Source organism: Euprymna scolopes, chromosome 14, assembly GCF_053919585.1.
Source record: "Euprymna scolopes isolate OS-2025 chromosome 14, ASM5391958v1, whole genome shotgun sequence".
NCBI classification, from domain to species: Eukaryota; Metazoa; Mollusca; class Cephalopoda; order Sepiida; family Sepiolidae; genus Euprymna; species Euprymna scolopes.
The window spans coordinates 150772814-150792017 of NC_136495.1; the positions used below are offsets into that span (position 1 = coordinate 150772814).

The 19204-nt window shown below is 34.6% G+C and overlaps 1 protein-coding gene across 7 annotated transcripts in view; it reads right to left on the reverse strand.

The window, feature by feature from the left end:
- Positions 1-19204, reverse strand: part of LOC145293292 (tyrosine-protein phosphatase non-receptor type 5-like) — a 360679-nt gene that overhangs the window by 59120 nt on the left and 282355 nt on the right. For all 7 annotated transcript variants that reach the window (XM_080139899.1, XM_080139904.1, XM_080139900.1 and 4 more), the window contains one exon: positions 9533-9632. In XM_080139899.1, coding sequence (XP_079996025.1) covers positions 9533-9632 — 100 coding nt within the window. The remainder of the gene's footprint in view (positions 1-9532; positions 9633-19204) is intronic.

Consider the following 19204-nt stretch of genomic DNA (forward strand, 5'->3'; position numbering starts at 1 on the left):
CTAATTACACAGTCCATAAATTATTTTCTTTGCTTTGTCCCACGGTTTGGCCACATTAAAAAAAAAAAAAAAATTGAAATGCTCGTAACTTTTTTCTATCCTTTATAATGAAGTGTAATTAATACAGTGTATCAACATAAGAGATGTTAAATGTGTGTAAGTTTAGGTGTAATCCGCCCCGAATGTTCTAGAATCTAGAGAAATTGAAAAAAAAACAAAACAACTAAACTGCCCCAGATTTTCGGTCGTTAGTGTGTGCATAATATATATATATATATTAGAATTCTGAGGTGAATAGGAACACAGATTAATTAATCGTGTGGTATCAAGTTTTATAGAATATTTTTGGCGGTAATATTATACAAGACATTCCTAACCAAAAAGAGGATAACTCAATATACTTGATAAAACAAATGGAATTTATAGCTTTTTTTTTTGTTTCAATTTCATTCAGAAAAACATCAATTTTCAGAACAAAAATTTATTGTTTGAATAGAGAATACAGTTCAGATTTTTTTCCTTAACGCATGGAAATTACTTTTCAGATATATATATATATATATATATATATATATATATATATATATGTCTGACAAGTAATTTACAGAAAGGTGTTCACGTCCCATCCCAGAGAAAAATCATCGGGCTAATGATTTCTTTTGGGAATGAAACTTAAATATTTCTGTATACCTTAGTCGCCATAATATATTTTTTATACAACTTCTAAGCTTTACTCACATATATGATATCGCATCGTGATATTTGTTTTATATACGTATATATTAAATCCCCGAAAGCGTGTTTCATGGTAAACAACTGATGATCCCTTAAATTACATTAGTACTCTAGTGAATTCGAGAGAGCAAGTTGATGCAGTGATTGCAGGTGATTGAATGACTTACTGACTAAATAGTTTTCTAATGAATGATAAAAAATAAAAATTAAATAGTTTTTTTTTTGTATAGTTTTAAAGGTTAAAAAACTTCCAAGATATATATATATATATATATATATATATATATATATATATATATGATAACAGTTATGAAATAAATGAATGCTAAATTTAAATATTTATTACTTTAGAAAACAGATTGAATACATATTTGCATACATTCTGCTTGCAAAGGCTGCATGCATGGAGTATTGCTGCAACATCTGGGCTGGTGAATTTATCACTAGTCTCTCCCTCTTTGACAGAAGGAAAAAAAAAAAGTCTCCAACTGAAGATATTTTTTGCACTGTTACCTAAACTGCAACCTATGTTCTATCACTACGATGTTGCATCTAGGGTTGGATCAAATACTGACTTTTAACAATTGAAATACAAATACAAATACTTTCGTTTAGGTTACCAGAAATACAAATACAAATACTTTTATTCCTAAGTCTAAAAATACAAATACAAATACTTTTATTCCTCAATCTCAAAATACAAATAAAAATACAATAACTGATTTAAACAAAAACAAATATAAGTACTTTTTTTTTCAAAGTAATAAAGAAATCTGAAAATATGCAAAAAAAAAAAGAAGAAAAAGGGGAAAAAATATTTCCTTCCAAATTTGACATCTACATTACATTCTATATCATGTCCTCATTGCATTTTATTATCATTAGAACTCTGAAAGTTTCCTTCTCTCTCTCTCTCTCTCTCTCTCTCTCTCTCTCTCTCTCTCTCTCTCTCTCTCAAATACAAATACAAATACAAAATACTATTTTCCTGGATGCCATAATACAAATACAAATAACTTTTTCTTGTGATGTTAAAATACAAATACAAATACAATAAAATTGTATTTAAATACAATTGAAATACAAATACAATTGTATTTGATCCAACCCTAGTTGCATCCCTGTGATTGTTTTACAGGTATTTTAATGGAATGTGCTCTGACGAACTTATTGTAATTTTGCTGCCTTTGTGTAAATATCTTCATTCAATCCAACAAGCAGCAAAATCCCACCCCTTCATTAGATCCCTCGATGCCGGAAAACTTCCTATTCTAACAATTTCTACTCTTTTCTGCTAGACTTTGGAATTCCCTCCCGGTCTCCTGCCTCCTTGACTGTACTGGTATACAGAAATTTAAGTGTAATGTGAACAGACATCTTGCTGCCTAACTCCCTACATAGTCTTCCTGTAGATATGGTCCCAAATAGTAGCACCTCACGTTAAAGTGGCACTGTGCCTTGTTTGGAGTGAAAAAAAAACGTTAAAAAAGTAAATAATATGTCTGGTTATATCATTAAATTTGTTGTGTCGCAATAATAGTTTAGCTTTTTTATTCCCTGTTAGAATATTAAAACTCTCTTCATCACCTACCTCATCAGAAATGATACATTTTAGTTGTCCAGCTGCAAACTTACAATTTAACTGCATTAGTTTACGCATGCGCACACAATCAATATACATTCTACTTCCTCCAGCACTTATCTATGTAGATTATTTTTTTCTTTACACTTTTTTTCTGGTTTCGTTTGTGTTTGTTGTAAATTTCACAGCAAACATTTGTTTTTCTTTCTTTCTATTCTCAGTTCACTCCTAATGAGTATTGATTTTTGCGCAATTCCAGATGATTCCGTTTTGTTTTTTTCTGTGTTTTTGAAGAAATGGATTCTGTGCACATATGTTCTTGCATATCATTCGTTCACATGCCAGTACACCTGTAAAGTGTCACCTGAGGAAGCTTGGAGATTACCAAGAAAGATATCACCTGAACCCCTATCATCCTCCCTCGGAAAAAAAAAGAAAAGAAAAAAAGAATGTTATTTATCTATCTATATATCTATAAAAGTGAGAATGCGCGTGTGTGTGAGGACACTTCTCGACCTATATACTCAACGAATTTTTATCTATAGTCTTGAAATTTGGTATGTAGGATATTCAAACAGGTGAAAAAATTTTTAATCGGTTTTCATCCGGTAAAAACGGCTGCTAAGGGGTCAAAATTAGCAAATTGGTACGTGGAGGCCATCGGATTTTTATCTGTTTGTAAACTGTTTCACGACTGCGCATACATGGTCGAGAAACATGCCAGGTTCTTTATGTTAAGAATAAGATTTTTTGAAAACACTTTGTAAAAGTCGTGTCAAGCTGGTATAATGGTTATCGTACTTGACTCAATGTCTTTAGGTTTTGGTTTCGATCTCAGCTCGAGTATTTTTTTTTTACTTACAAAAATTGAACTGTTTAGAAAGAAAACATAATACTCGCATGCACATGTCTCAGTTTCTGTATGAATTAAAATATAATATTTCTGCATATATTACGACCGGGCAACGTCGGGCGGCCTGCTAGTATATCTATAAAAAACAAACATAAAGCATGCAACTTTTCTTTGATAGATGTTTCGTTAATAAAGATGCAGTTCGTTTCTTGCTGGTTTCCAACACACCTTATCCTTTATTTTATTGGAAGACTAAACCACCCATGACCCACTGGATCAGTATTTGTCATATAGAAAGACCGAAATTCTCAGAAAGAAAAAAAGAAATGATTTTAATCATTTAATAACATATTTTATAACATTATTTGGTTTTGTAAAATTTTCAAATTTTATTATAGTTTACTCACTAGAAGTTTTCAGACAGGTCAACAAATATTTCTTTTGTGGTGTTCCCTGAAGTCTGAGTGATAACAAGTTTCCCCAGATTTGATAACATTTGCAAATCAATTTGTGTTATCACAAACATCGCTAACCATTGATTTCTCGTTGGTAGCGACCATTAGTTTCCACTGGAATTTGGATGGTAATAAGATCTCAGTATTCTTCACACTCAGGACTGGTTAGTGCTTTCTCTTCACCTTGACCCTCCTTGAATATTTGGTGTGGTATCAGTTGATGCCGTTACTTTTTATTTGGGGGGGGTATTATTATTGTTGTTATTATTATTATTATTATTATCTAAATATTAATTTACTTGTCTGTACGTCCAGTGTGACAAGAACCATCATCATTGCAAATATTAATTAATGAGAAACGAATTCCCTTTCTTTATTGTTGCTCTTGATCAGTTAAAAATCATTAAAGCTATTTCATCTCTAAAAATTAAAAAAAAAAACATGACTGCCTGTTTACAGTTTCAAATTGGCTATTTTATTTGATAATAAAAATAAATCATGTTGAGGAGACTGTAGTATATATCCAACACAGTTAATCAACTGAGAACCACATCACTCTATATATAAGCATATAAGATATTAAGGGATACACACTCGAGAGTTAAAACAATGAAAAGAATATGCTGTTGTTCAAGCCCTACTGATAACAGGACGAGTTCTTGCTGTGAATATCTTACAAGATAACTAATAAACTCATTCTTTGTCATAAAAAGTTGTTAACACTTTTCTTCTGCAACTGAACCATATGTAAAGAATTGCTTGAATTATGCCAGTTTGGATATTAGCTATTTTTCCTTTGAAATGTGTTTTTTTTTTCTAATAGAAAAAAAAATAACCTTTTGAGATATGCTTTCTGAAGATTAGAGAAGAGATCAACTTGAATTCAATAGTTTGAACAACTCTTTGAGCTTTGGCAACGCTTGAGTGAATAACAGAAATAACGATAAAAAATACCGGATCAGTTGGAGAGATAGCGAATTGTAATCACAAAGAATCGTCAGTTTTTATTTGTTTTGATTATAAAACCCATCCTTGTTAGTTTCAAAATAGAAATAAAAAAATCTTTGTACTGTTATTTCGACCCTCACAAAAATGCACGTTGTCACTTTGCCGTAAGATTTTGGTTCCACATTTACAGGGATTCTATGTAGAGAGTTAGGCAGAGAGATATGTGTTCACATTACACTTGAACTTTTGCATGTCAGTACAATCGGAGAAGCCGGGACCTGGGAGGGAATTCCAACGTCTAGCAATTTGATAGAAGATTTTATGGCATCTAGGGATATCTACAGTGTAGGTGTGGGATTTTGCTTCTTGACGGATTTGTCGGAGACATTTATGTAGAGGGAGTAGAAGTGCTTGGAGTCCATCAAAGCAAATTCTATTAAAGTACAACAGGTACAGGGATGCCACATTTCAACAATGATCGGACAGAGGTTGGAGCTTGGTTGCTAGTGCAGGACCTATTAAGTTGGCAACTCTTTTTTTTAACCCTGCTTAAGAGCAACTCTTTTTTTAACCCTGCTTAAGAGCAACTCTTTTTTTTTAACCCTGCTTAAGAGCAACTCTTTTTTTAACCCTGCTTAAGAGCAACTCTTTTTTTTAACCCTGCTTAAGAGCAACTCTTTTTTTAACCCTTTTTTTTTAACCCTGCTTAAGAGCAACTCTTTCTTTTTTTAACCCTGCTTAAGAGCAACTCTTTTTTTAACCCTGCTTAAGAGCAACTCTTTTTTTTTAACCCTGCTTAAGAGCAACTCTTTTTTTAACCCTGCTTAAGAGCAACTCTTTTTTTTTAACCCTGCTTAAGAGCAACTCTTTTTTTTAACCCTTTTTTTTTTTAACCCTGCTTAAGAGCAACTCTTTCTTTTTTTAACCCTGCTTAAGAGCAACTCTTTTTTTAACCCTGCTTAAGAGCAACTCTTTTTTTTTTAACCCTGCTTAAGAGCAACTCTTTTTTTTTAACCCTGCTTAAGAGCAAAAGACTAGTGACAGATGCACTAGTCCAGTTGTGACAACAATACGTTACGGATGGGCGAATGATGTCAGAAACTCTACAATTACAACATGCCTCCCACTGTCTTTGTTTTCGACCAATCAAATTGGTCGATTATTTTACCGTGGAGCGATTCACTTTGGCGTTTTTTTTTGCATGCGTTCCTTTTCAGTTTTAGAAAGCAGCTGTGGCGGAAACATCTATGGAACTCACTCTCTGCATATAAGGCATTTGACACCTTTTATTCTGGTTTCCTTGAAACTTATATTTAGCCTAATGATTTGGCTAAGTTATATGTCCAATAGAGACTTCCTTTTAAGGTCAGAACTAAAGACCTGTTAATAATAATAATAATTCAATTTATGAACTTCTTGATGATGATTGTGGTCGAAAATCGAACCCATCAACAGAAAGCATCATACCAACCCCTCCAAACGGCGGTAATCACCAATCTTCGAAGACAGATAAACCTGCATCCAGTTCCTGTTGAAGATAAATAATTATTACCTCTCGAGATTGATACAAACTCTATTTCAGAGGCAAAACGGGCATTCCTTTTTTTTCACAACGAGGAACTAATAAAATTTGTATTGAATTTTAAGGTAGGCCTTTGTTATATTTTGTCTTACTTTTATCACTGTCCTGGAGTTAAAACGTGTGGGAATAATATCTCACAATGATAACCTTTTAGGATAATCTCAGTTATGAGTAACCTTCTAGCACAGTGGAGAGAGCCCACTTTCTTTGCAGCAGCCTTGGCAATACCCTCAATGTATTTGTTCCAATTCATGTTGCCTGTGAATGTTAAGCTTAGGAGTTTGAACAAAATATTTTCAGGTAGCGTATTATTAGCCATAGTAATTAGTGCTTGAAAGGTTTCTTGCAATTATTAACGGAAAGAAGCGAAGTCTTGGCAGCATTGAATGTTACCATCCATTCACAGAACCATTTCTCTAAACAATGAACCTCTTCCTCTAGAATTTTAGCCATTTTCTTAGATATGTGTTCATTCTTTAGACAAAATGCTTTTCTTTTTCTTTTTTACCAAGAAGTCAGTATTTATCAAGATGCAAAAGCCACTCGAGAATAAGTGTTAATGAGTGTCAAGTGGACGATTAGACACTACTGTGATGATCGGTAATGATGAAACTTGGGTAGCGTTTAAATTACTTAAGAGGACGGCTCAACAAGAACTTATTTGCATTAGACTTGAAAACAAACATGTTATAGTGAGCTGGGAAGCAGCCCAACAGAATTGTATTCCACAGACGGATAAGTCTAGGAAAGAAATTTTGCTCATGGAATTTTTGTTTAGTTTTAATCACAGACAGGGAGTGACAGAGAGTGAGGTAAATTGTTGACATTGGTTGTAGCTAGACGAGGGTTTGTTGTGAATGTTTTGTAGGGTGGAGAGGAAAACCATAGATTGAAGCTTAGCCGAGCACCTGGCATGAAAATAACGATTGCGATCCTCAGTTGGTTTGGAATGAAATATTTTATAAGGATTATACATCTCAGAAAAACGAACTTGTCAAAAAACACAATTTCTAGGATTTGTGCTATTTATTCGATATTCTTTTTGATAAAATGCTAATTTAAGACCTAAATAAGTATGGATTCATATTATTTAATTATTGGAATTCTTTTTGCGATGAGTAATTTGTATATTTTATTTATTTATTTCGGACTATTATCCTCATCTTTTATAGTTGCTGTTTAACAACGTTTCAGCCAACTATTCTTCTGGCCTTCGTCAAGTTGTTAACCGCAACAGGATAAAAATGCTGAATCTTCAACTGTATCTTCAGTAATTACTGCCTTCCATAGTTGTTGTCTCATCACATTTTGGTCAATTAATCCTCTGGCCAGCTTTGGGTAGAATTGAAACTGCTATCTTCAGACAATGCTCACAACGTCTCTATCCACTACGCCACGGGCCCCAAAGGGCGATCAAGGTTGGATTTTTTGGTCTTGTAAATCCAAGTTTTTTTTTCTATCCCATCTTCCATTGTCGGGTCCGTATCCAAAGCCGGCCAGAGGATTAGTTGGCCAAAACGTGGCGAGAGGACAACAACTATGGAAGGCAGTAATTACTGAAGATACGACTTGAACCTGCTGGATTACTTCGTTTGGCCATACGTTGAAAACATCACCAACATGACCTCCCACAACATCAAAGCAAGCCTCATCACCACCATCCGCTGAGTATTAGCTGAACTCCTGCTGCCACTTGTGGAAAAGGCATGCTCTCAGTTCTGGACCTGTATCGAGGTTGTGATTGAGGCTGAAGGCGGCTACATTGAATAGCTGTTAGCTCTACTACATAATCAAGTTAACTGAATTAAATTAAATTCTTCATCTGCTTCATTTTGTGTCTTTTCATTACACCGCTGCATTGTACTGCCCTCTACAAATTACATTTAATTACACACTAAACAAAGCTTCAAGCAAACTACATTCACCTCTTAACTGAATTGATTTTGTCAATAAAAGTTTTCAAATAAAGCTGCAGTGTTGTTTTCTTTAGGGCGACAAATTTATCGTTCCACCCTGCATACAATGATCAATCGTCGTCAACGCGAAGCAACAAAAGAAGATAATGTTGATGCAGACAAGTGAGCTTTGATTGGCTTTGAACTTTCAATCATGGAAGCAGTGAGTCAAAAGCTTTTATCAGATGGAGTTGATATGAATGCTTGCTGCATTGTCTGAGTGGAAGAGTAAGTATAAGTCGAGGCTTAGATGTTTGCTAGTCGTGAGAGCGAAACCAATTACCTCGGACATGTCAGGTGATCGTAATTTTTACAAATGACATTGCCTCATGTAAAAGATAAATTCACATCGTAAATAGATTTACGAATGATATTATCTTGTAAACTTAATACTGCTTCATCTAAAACTAAATGAAAATTCCATGAGCAAAGTTTCTTTCCAAGAACTGCCCGTCTGCAGGACACAATATCGCGGGGCTACTTCCCAGTTGATTACAACATGGTCGCTTTCAAGTCCAATGTAAACAAGTTCTTGTTTTGGTGTCCTTTTAAATAATCAAATTTAGTGATGGTATGATTCCAATATTTTTATTGATTCCGTGCTAAATTCATGATTCCGATACAATTACTGATTCCGATTCCTTATAAATCTCCAATTATTTAATCATAAGATTGCTATTTTTCCCCGATTTTCGTAAAAAAACACATGTTAAATATGCAGATATTTTCGTAAACCTCAAAATACACTTGTGGAGGATGATCTATCGATTTTAGCATTACTGGTAATTTAGCATCAATAAATATTTATTATTTTATCATTATTACCAGCAATGGAAGATTTTATTTTAAACAAAATCAAATAAAAAAAGACAATTAAAAGAATCGTTTTGGCATCGGAAAGCAGGCATCAATTTTTCCGATTCCGATACGACCAAATCTTCCGATTTTTTTGATTCCCGATTCCGATTAATCGTCCCAACACTAATCAAATTCTATACAATTACTACAACTACTGCATCATGGTATTGTCTTGTCAGTCACCTAACACTAATTAACCCTTATCCTCAAATAGCATTTAGGTCTTGATAACTTGCAACTCTCTTGCAGATTATAAGAATTTATTAACTTTGCTGCTTTCGGAAATCTCATAATTCTCACTTTCTTTATTTTGTCATTTAGTCCTCATATTCCATGAGCAATGTTTCCGACAAAGAGGGAAGAATCACTGTTTTCTGGGTCAGAATCTATCCACCTAACTCTTATAGTTGGCTAGTTTTTGATTTTGAAGCAGTATTTTAACTCCTTATATTAAGTGGCTTCATGCCTCGTCTGAAGCAATTTCCATATAAAAAATAAACTAAACCAAAATTAAAGTAGTATTGTTTATTCTTTGAGATGATTTAAAAATTTAAGGCAACTTACCCAAAATTCTTCGTAGATACTCGTCACGTTTTTGACAGCATTGCGAAGATCTCTGCGGCTAAGACGATTTCCAGCTGACATCAAATACTCAAGTCCCGAACTAAAATGAAAAAGAAATGAAATGGTTAGATTAAAAAAAAAAATTTTTTTTATTCCCAAATTCTTGTAAAATGTTACCTGATTTCAATTTATCAAATTGTAATTAATGTAAACGTAAGCATACAGGTGCTCTTCAGGTGACAAAGGTCTGACCCTACAATATTTTCTAGTTATGCTACAGGGTTCGTAAATGATTTGGTGAAAACTAGTTTGTTGAAAAAGGATTGAAGAATATCTCTTCACCAAGTGTTGCATATAAGTTGTTACATTGTTTAAATTCCACTCAGATGCCATTTGGGTTTCTTGGACACTGTTTTCTGTTGCCCCCCTTTTTTTTTACATGGGGGTCACCACTTATCAAGGCCCGAAGGCCACTCAGGGATAAGGGTTATTGCGTGTACAGTAATCAATGAGATAGTATTGTAGTAATCATTAGTATTGGGGTTTTTGATAGAGTGTCTTACTTAAGGGGGCGGTTTGTCAGGAGTTTGTTTATGTTGGACTTGAAGACGTCCATGTTGTAGTGAGGTGGGAAACAGGCAAGCGGCAGAGAGTTCCACTGGCGTGCAGTTCTAAGAAAGAAGCTTTTCACTTTTGTGTTGTTAATCATGCCTCCCAAGCAAAAATGCAACTCTTCTGAAAGCAATGCTTGTAAGAAAGGGAACGACATCATTATAGAAGTAAAAATAGACATTGTAAAGTGCTCCAAACACTTATTTGTGTCTCCATATATGTCAGGTACAACACATCGGTAAAAATGTATCTCAGTTATAAACTGAAAAAATTAAATATCTATTTGTCTGTATATAAAACTTGAAAAATAAGCAATAAATACAAGAAAGTTGGCATTTTTTTTTTAAATCGATGTAGTTCTGGATGTATAATATTCCAAATTTTAAAAAAGTAGTCATTACTTAGAGGTCAACTACATCATTTAATGTTATCAAGACTTCCACACACCTTTTAATGTTATCAAGACTTCCACACACCTTTTAATGTTATCAAGACTTCCACACACCTTTTAATGTTATCAAGACTTCCACACACCTTTTAATGTTATCAAGTAGTCTGTTTTTCCAGCCACTAATTAAATTAACTCTGATTTTTTTTTTTTCACATAAGTACTTCCCTTACACCAACAGTTGTTGTTGTGTATGTCCAAAGAGGGGAATGGGCTGGGCAAAGAAGAAAGGAGGGGAAAGAGAAAGGGATAGAAATAATGTTACACTTTTACCCTGAGCAATGCTGGATAACCTTGCTAGTCTTTTATATAAGCATAACAAAAACACAAGTATGCATGCATTTTTGTTGAACTGAAAAATTCCTGCACACTTTCTTTTATCATCTTATATGAACAGCAAAGCAGTATTTCTTCCATTCATGGGTTCCTAGATTTTGAAAACATTTTTTTTTTCACAAAACTTTAAGAAATATTCTTTGATCCTCTCAGCCAGGATTTCATCGGATTTCTTGTTCCATTTTTCAAATTTGGAGTAATGCTAGCAAAACAATAGCACCTCTTTTGTGCAGCAGATCATGGCTGCTCCTTTAAGCCTCTTATTTTTATTTTTTTGTGGATGCATATATTGGAGATAGAGGATGAGGACCTATTTTTATCAAGGCCTGAGGGATGCCTTGGTTGGGATCTATCATGGCTGGAGTGCCACTTCCAGAGAAAGGATACTACATATTTACAATAAAGATAACATTAAAAGATGTGTGTGCATGTGTGTCCTGAAAACATTAAATAAAATAAATGGCTGTTTGACTTTCAAATGTAGTAGAACCCCGGAATACGGTGGCCCGGGATATGGGTTTTTTTCAGGTTACGATGTGGAATATGATGTTTTTCCAGCCCCTGCTTATGGTATTTGCTCTGCCTTACGGTGTTATTTATAATGTTATTTGATTATATACGTGTGTATTATATACTGTATTTTGTTACTAATTTTTAATATGTACTGTATAAAATTTTAATCTGTACTGTATAAAATTTTGCGATTTCACCAACTCCAGAACGGATTAATGCCGTATCCCAGAATTCTACTGTAATGAGTTTTTTTTTTATTTTAGATATTATGCATACAGGGTTACAATGATTAAAAAACAATACCAACTTTGTGGATGTTTGTTGTTTTTTTTTTTAAGTTTTAGCTGGACAAACAAATAGACATCTGCCCTTCATATAATGGATTTTATTCTAATTTATATTTCTTTGACTAATGTTTTAGCAGATCTCAACAAAACTAACTTCAGGGGAACAACTTATGTTGGAAAATCACTTGAATAGTTCAGGACAGATATCCTATTTTCCTTGCCAGATCACTGATGCATGGCGTTCAATTGAAAGAAAGAAAACTTTTAGTTGAGGGAAGAAGAAAAAAAATAAAACAAACAAAACACAACAAACCCAACCGCTTCCCCTCAAAATACAGAAAGTGCAACTCACAAGAAAAGATATAAGTTTGTGCACCTTTTTTTTTCTATGCAAATACAGAAGGAAACTATTTAAAAAGAAAAGAGAAAACACATCACGAAGAAATAGCCACAGCGCGGATAAAAAAAAAAGAAGCAAAGCTATAAAATGGCATTTAGGGTGAAAGCACAATGAATAATTCATGACCCAACTGCTGGCGGAACTAGAGTAGAGTAAAGAACGGGTAGGAAGGAGGGCTAAATGATTGATGTCAGTGCACGGCTAGTAATGTAGGTGCATTGTTGGGGCTGCGAGCATTTAATGCTGCACCGTTCTTGACCAGTTGACTGCTTCATTATCTGTTGGACGAACATATGAATAAAATATACAATTTCCTATTGAGAAGGACGTGAAACATTTCTCCTACAAGGTTGATTACAGAGATTTTCATTTATTGGCAGAATCGTTTTCTTAAACAATCTATAATATAAATTTAGAATGCAAGCAGTTACTATTTGATATCGTATCTAACAGTGTACTGTGGGAAGTTGAACAGTAAGATGTCTGTTCACATTATGCCTAAACTTTTGCATGTTAGGGAAGCAGAAGAGAGAATTTCAAAGTTTAGCAGTCCGAGGGAAGAAACTATTAGAGTAGAAGGCTTTCTGGCATCTAGGGACCTCAACAGCGAAGGGGTGGGATTTTGCTGCTTGTCGGGTTAGGCATGTTAGGGAAGCAGAAGACAGTCCGAGGGAAGAAACTATTAGAGTAGAAGGCTTTCTGGCATCTAGGGACCTCAACAGCGAAGGGGTGGGATTTTGCTGCTTGTTGGGTTAGGCATGTTAGGGAAGCAGAAGACAGTCCGAGGGAAGAAACTATTAGAGTAGAAGGCTTTCTGGCATCTAGGGACCTCAACAGCGAAGGGGTGGGATTTTGCTGCTTGTTGGGTTAGGCATGTTAGGGAAGCAGAAGACAGTCCGAGGGAAGAAACTATTAGAGTAGAAGGCCTTCTGGCATCTAGGGACCTCAACAGCGAAGGGGTGGGATTTTGCTGCTTGTTGGGTTAGGCATGTTAGGGAAGCAGAAGACAGTCCGAGGGAAGAAACTATTAGAGTAGAAGGCTTTCTGGCATCTAGGGACCTCAACAGCGAAGGGGTGGGATTTTGCTGCTTGTTGGGTTAGTTAGGAGTATGTACGTCGAGGGAGCACAAGATCATCAGAGCACATTACATGAAAATACTCATAAAACAGGCATAGGGATGCAACGTTGCAGTAATGGGACACAAGTTGGAGCTTGACCAATAGCGCAGGACCTATTAGATTTGATACTCTTTTTTGGACCCTGCCTAAGAGTGAGAGACTAGATGCACCAGTTCAGATGTGGCAACATATGGGAACCGAGTTTCCCCTGCAAGCGAACACACGAAAACAAACTGATTACTTTAAGGTAATCATGATTATTGCCCTTTAACTCTGGTAATATCATTCTTTGCCACAAGGGGCCGATACAACCTACTTCCACATCCGGTTTGTACCTTTCTCTTTTTTTCCTGGGCTTCACAGCAAGCAGACGCGACGATTATACCCTCCGGTTTTGGCAACTGCCAAACTGAACTCTCATTAAAAACTCTTGAGACAGACATGCAAGTAACAATTACTTATCATCTTCGCTATAAACTTTTACAATTTAATACTTGTATCTATGCTGTAAATAGATTTACTTTGGCACTCCTCATGAATAATTGCCATTAACTCTGGTTCTGCACCATTCTGAGCAACTCAGCCATGCTAATGTCCGAAATGTTCTTCATATTCTGACATTGTTGTTTTTTGTCTTCCATGTCCTGTTTTGCCAGGGGTTGTTTTGTTAGGCCGTCTGTTTTGGCCACATGTCCCAAAAATCGCAATTTCCTGCCATCGATGTTGTCCAGCAGTCTTCAGCATGGGCCAATCTTCCCCAGAATCCATACGTTTGTATGTTTGTCCAATCAGCTTACATGAAGAAGTCTACGGTAGCACCACAATTAAAAAGCAGCAATTTTCCTCTTCAAGACCCATCGTTCTGCTCCATCGTTGCTATTGCGAATACCAAAGCTTCCCCTACTCTGTCGTTATTTTCATATTAGGTGCTCAACTATTGACCCATGGAACAGTATACCACGGTGCTACTTCCCAACTGACTACAGCATTGTCGTTTTTAAGTTCAATGTTAACAAACCTTTGTTTAGCCGTGTTCTTAAATAATCAAATTCCACCCAGTTTTACAATTTAATACTTGTATCTATGCTGTAAATAAATTTACTACTTCGGCAGATTTCGTGAACTCATTTCTTACCTAAGAGATGCACGCGACTATAATCTGTTTATTCCTTTACTCAAAAATAGAAGATGATTTCGCCAACTACAAGAAAAGGTAACTTCATCCTCTACACATGCATCAGCGAATTATGGCTTTGTAAAGATATAGAGTGACCTTCGGGATCGAGTAATTTTCTAGCACAGTAGAGGGAGTCCACCTCCTTTTAATTAACAATTAAAATGAAGGTTCTATACCAAGATCAAACCACTTCTTTTCCATATTTTTTTGTAGGGGTTACTAGCATTTAATGTTACATCTTGCTTGACCATTATCTGTTGGATGAAGGTATGAATAAAATATACAATTTCCTATTAAGAACATGAAATATTTCTCGGACAAGTTTGATTGCAGAGATTTTCATGTATTGGCAGAATCGTTTTCTTGAACAATCTATAACATAAATTTGGTAGTTTTGTCAATTTGTCTGGGGTTGCAATTGAAAACAAAGCCCTATGCCAAGATCGAATACAACTTTTCTCACATATCTGTTGCTAAGATCACTTGAAAAAGTACTGCTTCATTCTACCGATGTAATATAGCGTGGATGGCTATATGCCAATGCACGCGAAATGACGTCATCTGTAATGAAAAAAGGCCATAAAAAGAGAAAAAGGACGAGCACCTAAGTGACACAGGTGACTTCACGGTCGTAACGATGAGGAAATAAATGTTGTTGTACAACAAAAAAGCGAGTTGAAATACTTTTCTATTCTATTTTGCGACTGAGGCTACGTGTTGGTTCCTGTATAATGTTACATCGCTTCAGAAAATATTTTACTCTTGATGCAATCCTTATCTACATAAGATGCATCTTAAGATGGAGTACTATTGTTACATGTGGGGAGGTGTTGCTCAGAGGAGCTTCTCCTGCCTTGACAAAGTACAAAATCGAATTTGAAATCTAGTGGGGGTTGTCCTCTTATCTTCCTTCGAGTTTCTTTCTCAAAGAAAAATGTTGCTAGTCTTTTCCCTTTCTTTCTCTTTGATGGAACGGTCATTACTGACCAGCCGTGGCACTCCTCATGAATCATTGCCATTAACTCTGGTTCTGCACCATTCTGAGCAACTCAGCCATGCTAATGTCCGAAAGTTCTTTTGAAAAATCGGAAAAACAAAACAAAACAAAAACAACGAACATGATGTAAAAATAAGAAAAAGTAAAATAGAATAAAAAAAAAACTTGTTTAAAAAATCGGAAAAAAAAAGAAGTTTTAGTAGGTAGGTGGGATCGAACCTGGCGAAAACCTTGATAAGTTACCAGCTCGCCCACGAAAGGAAATAACTGAAAGCAATTTCAATTTAACGTTTATAAATGGCAGGTGCGCTGCGAATTTAATTAGGTCAAAGGAAAGTAAATTCTGCACTTCATTTTAACTGCGGGACAGTTCTTTTGGGTTTGTTTTTTACTCAACTTTGTCTGTTTTGTTTCTCCAACGTGTTGGGAAAACCAGCTCCCTCTTTATTAGGGGAGTGTCCAAATGAAAGCATCCGACCCGTAGTTTCACATCAGTTTCGCTTTTATACGAAAAAAAAAAAAAAACAACGAATCAACACAAGAGGGGCCGAAATAGCAAGAATTGTGTAAAACTCAATGTAAATAAATCTAGCCGCGACGCGCATTCGCAATTCGTACATATTATGATCTACACAGTATATAAGAAGTTCTAAGCGATAATAACCCCCCCCCGAGAACCTCCCGAAGAAAAGCCTTTCTTCAACATACAAGAACTCGCACACACATTTTGCCTCATATATATATAGATTGTGTATATATATAGAACCCCCACTATATATATATATATATATATATATATATATATATATATTATCTTGTATTCCTTGTGTATGGACAAGAAATGTGATAAATTATAATTTGTAAAATTATAACTCGTCATACATATATAGTGGCACCAAACCAAAAAAAAAAAAAAAAAAAAAAAAAAATAGTCCGGACTTGTCTTTTTTCATAAACCGCAAATTTAAGCTAAATTAAATGCAATTATTTAAACAACCAATACCTCATTTGATTCTCCTTTTATTTCTCTATAATTTGACTTTTAATTGAAGTATCCTAGTGTTAAAAAAAATTAACTTCAAATCGAGAAGGCAAAAAGAAACTCCGCAGCAAATGAGCTTAAACACAGCTTAAAATATTCACCTTTTAGGCAACAAAGTATTTCTAATCGAAATTGTTGTTCCAGGTTATACAATGTGACATTTAGTCAATATGCTTTGACTTTCTCTTAGTGATCGTTAGGAGCTCATTAATCTCAACTTTTCTGATTTATCCAATCGAGAAAGTGACCACAAATCGAAATGTGATAAGAAATCTGGTCGTCCTAAAGTTACTTCTTAGAGGGAAAACAATGCTATCAAGATCTGCAGCCTCAGGAACAGATTTGAAACGGCTCTCCAAATCCAGTAACAGTGTAATCTTGTTAAAAAATGCTCTCTTTCTATAGTTAAGACCAGATTAAAGGAATTTAATTTGCAAGGTTGTGTTCCAAGAAGCAAGCCAATGACTTCTGTAAAGAACAGAAAGCGTCGTATGGACTTCATAATAAAGATCATGACTCTTCACATTGGTCGAAAGTGATTTTTAGCGACGAAAGCAAGTTCAATAGGACAGACAATGGTGGTAGGAAGCATGTCTGTCGAAGAAAGGATGAAGAATTTAATCCTAGGTGCACAATTTCAACATTTCAGGGTGGTAGAGGTAGTGTTTTTGTGTGGGGCATTATTAGTGCCAATGGTTCAAGGCCTATAGTTCGCTTGCAAGGTCGAATTAATTTGACCAAGTACATTAATATGTTGACTGAGCATTTTCTACTCTACTTTGGTCGGAATTTGGATGATAATCCCATCTTCATGCAAGGTAATGTTCCCATTCACACAGCTGGCAATGTAAAGAGGTTCCTTAAAGAGCATGATATTCCGTGTTTGGATTGGCTTGCACAATCTGCAGACCTCAATCCTATCGAAAACATATGGCATTACATCAAGCAACAGCTAAGTACTGATAATCGCTAATTAAAACCGTTTTTTAAATGTATCTATCATAGGTAAAGCTATTTTTCCCCATGTCGTCGCTTAGCAACAATGATAGAAAAACGGGCCATGAAAATTCTACTGTGGGTAAGTTGATAGCGTGTTTCGTTTCTTTCTTTTTTATTTTTGCATGACATGGTCTGTAGATTCAAACTCCACACGTAAATTTCCTAATTTTTTTTTTTTCATTAACTGTAAAGAATTTTATAAGACTTGAAAATTTACTTTTTTTTTTTGCATGACTAGTTTCAAACCCCGCACGCAAATTTCTTAATTTTTTTTTTTGTTTTTCATTAACTGTAAAGAATTTTATAAGACTTGAAAATTAACTTTTTTTTTTGCATAACTAGGTTCAAACCCCGTACGCAAATTTCTTAATTTTTTTTTTGTTTTTCATTAACTGTAAAGAATTTTATAAGACTTGAAAATTTACTTTTTTTTTTGCATGACTAGTTTCAAACCCCGCACGCAAATTTCTTAATTTTTTTTGTTGTTTTTCATTAACTGTAAAGAATTTTATAAGACTTGAAAATTTACTTTTTTTTTTTGCATGACTAGTTTCAAACCCCGCACGCAAATTTCTTAATTTTTTTTTTGTTTTTCATTAACTGTAAAGAATTTTATAAGACTTGAAAATTAACTTTTTTTTTTGCATAACTAGGTTCAAACCCCGTACGCAAATTTCTTAATTTTTTTTTTTGTTTTTCATTAACTGTAAAGAATTTTATAAGACTTGAAAATTTACTTTTTTTTTTGCATGACTAGGTTCAAACCCCGCACACAAATTTCTTAATGTTTCTTCGTTAACTGGAAAGAAGTTTATATAAAACTAAGATGGGTATCCGGCGGTCAACATGAAGTTCCATTCGGAACACACCTGTTATACTAAGGATATTAATCATTTTCATCATGAGCAACGTCGATATCCCCACAACAATTTCAAAAATAAAAGAACGGATACAACCATGTAGATGTACCCCCCCCCTAAAAAAAGTACGTGACACCTTCTCCACTCGATATTTCTTCAGAAGGGACACAAAGAGAAGAAACACTTCTCCGGATAATGAGTACTTTTGTTGTCCGTGCGCTGGAAAGACAAGCTCCCTCCAAAAATATTTAAAACAACAACTTTTCTTTCAATAAAAATAGTTGCAAGTGCTCGAGCGACAGCAAAAAATAAAAAAATAAATAAATAAAAATTAGCGACGTAGGTAGGCTCGAACCTGAAACGCGAATGAAAGGAAAAGGTATTTAGCGAAGTATTATATCCACTGGACTACGACGACTTTCGATTTTGTGAGCTGGAAAAATAACGTTTATAAATATTAATACGCGTGGGACTTGTTTCGATTGACTTTTTTGGGGGCGTACTTTTTTGTTTCTAAAAGTGTGGCTTAAGTTTCAATTGCCGGAAACGTAAAAAAAAAAAAATGAAATGAAATCTTTTCAGTTTATTCGTAAGTGTTTTTTGTTTGTTTGAATATTTTAAAAAGAAAAAAGGAAAACATTTTTCTGTCTACACAGAATTATTTTTTCATGCTGGAAACTTATTGACATTACCAAATTATTTTATTTGATGAAGAGCTTGTTTTAACTTTTTTTATGCTTTGATGTTTCCAGGGGGAAATAACTCTAGACCTGTTTGTAAAAAAGGTCGATGTTGGAAATAATAATTCCAAATAAATTAAATTTAAATATATTAATCAATATAATTGTTATTTAAAATTTATTAAATAACAATTTAAAATAG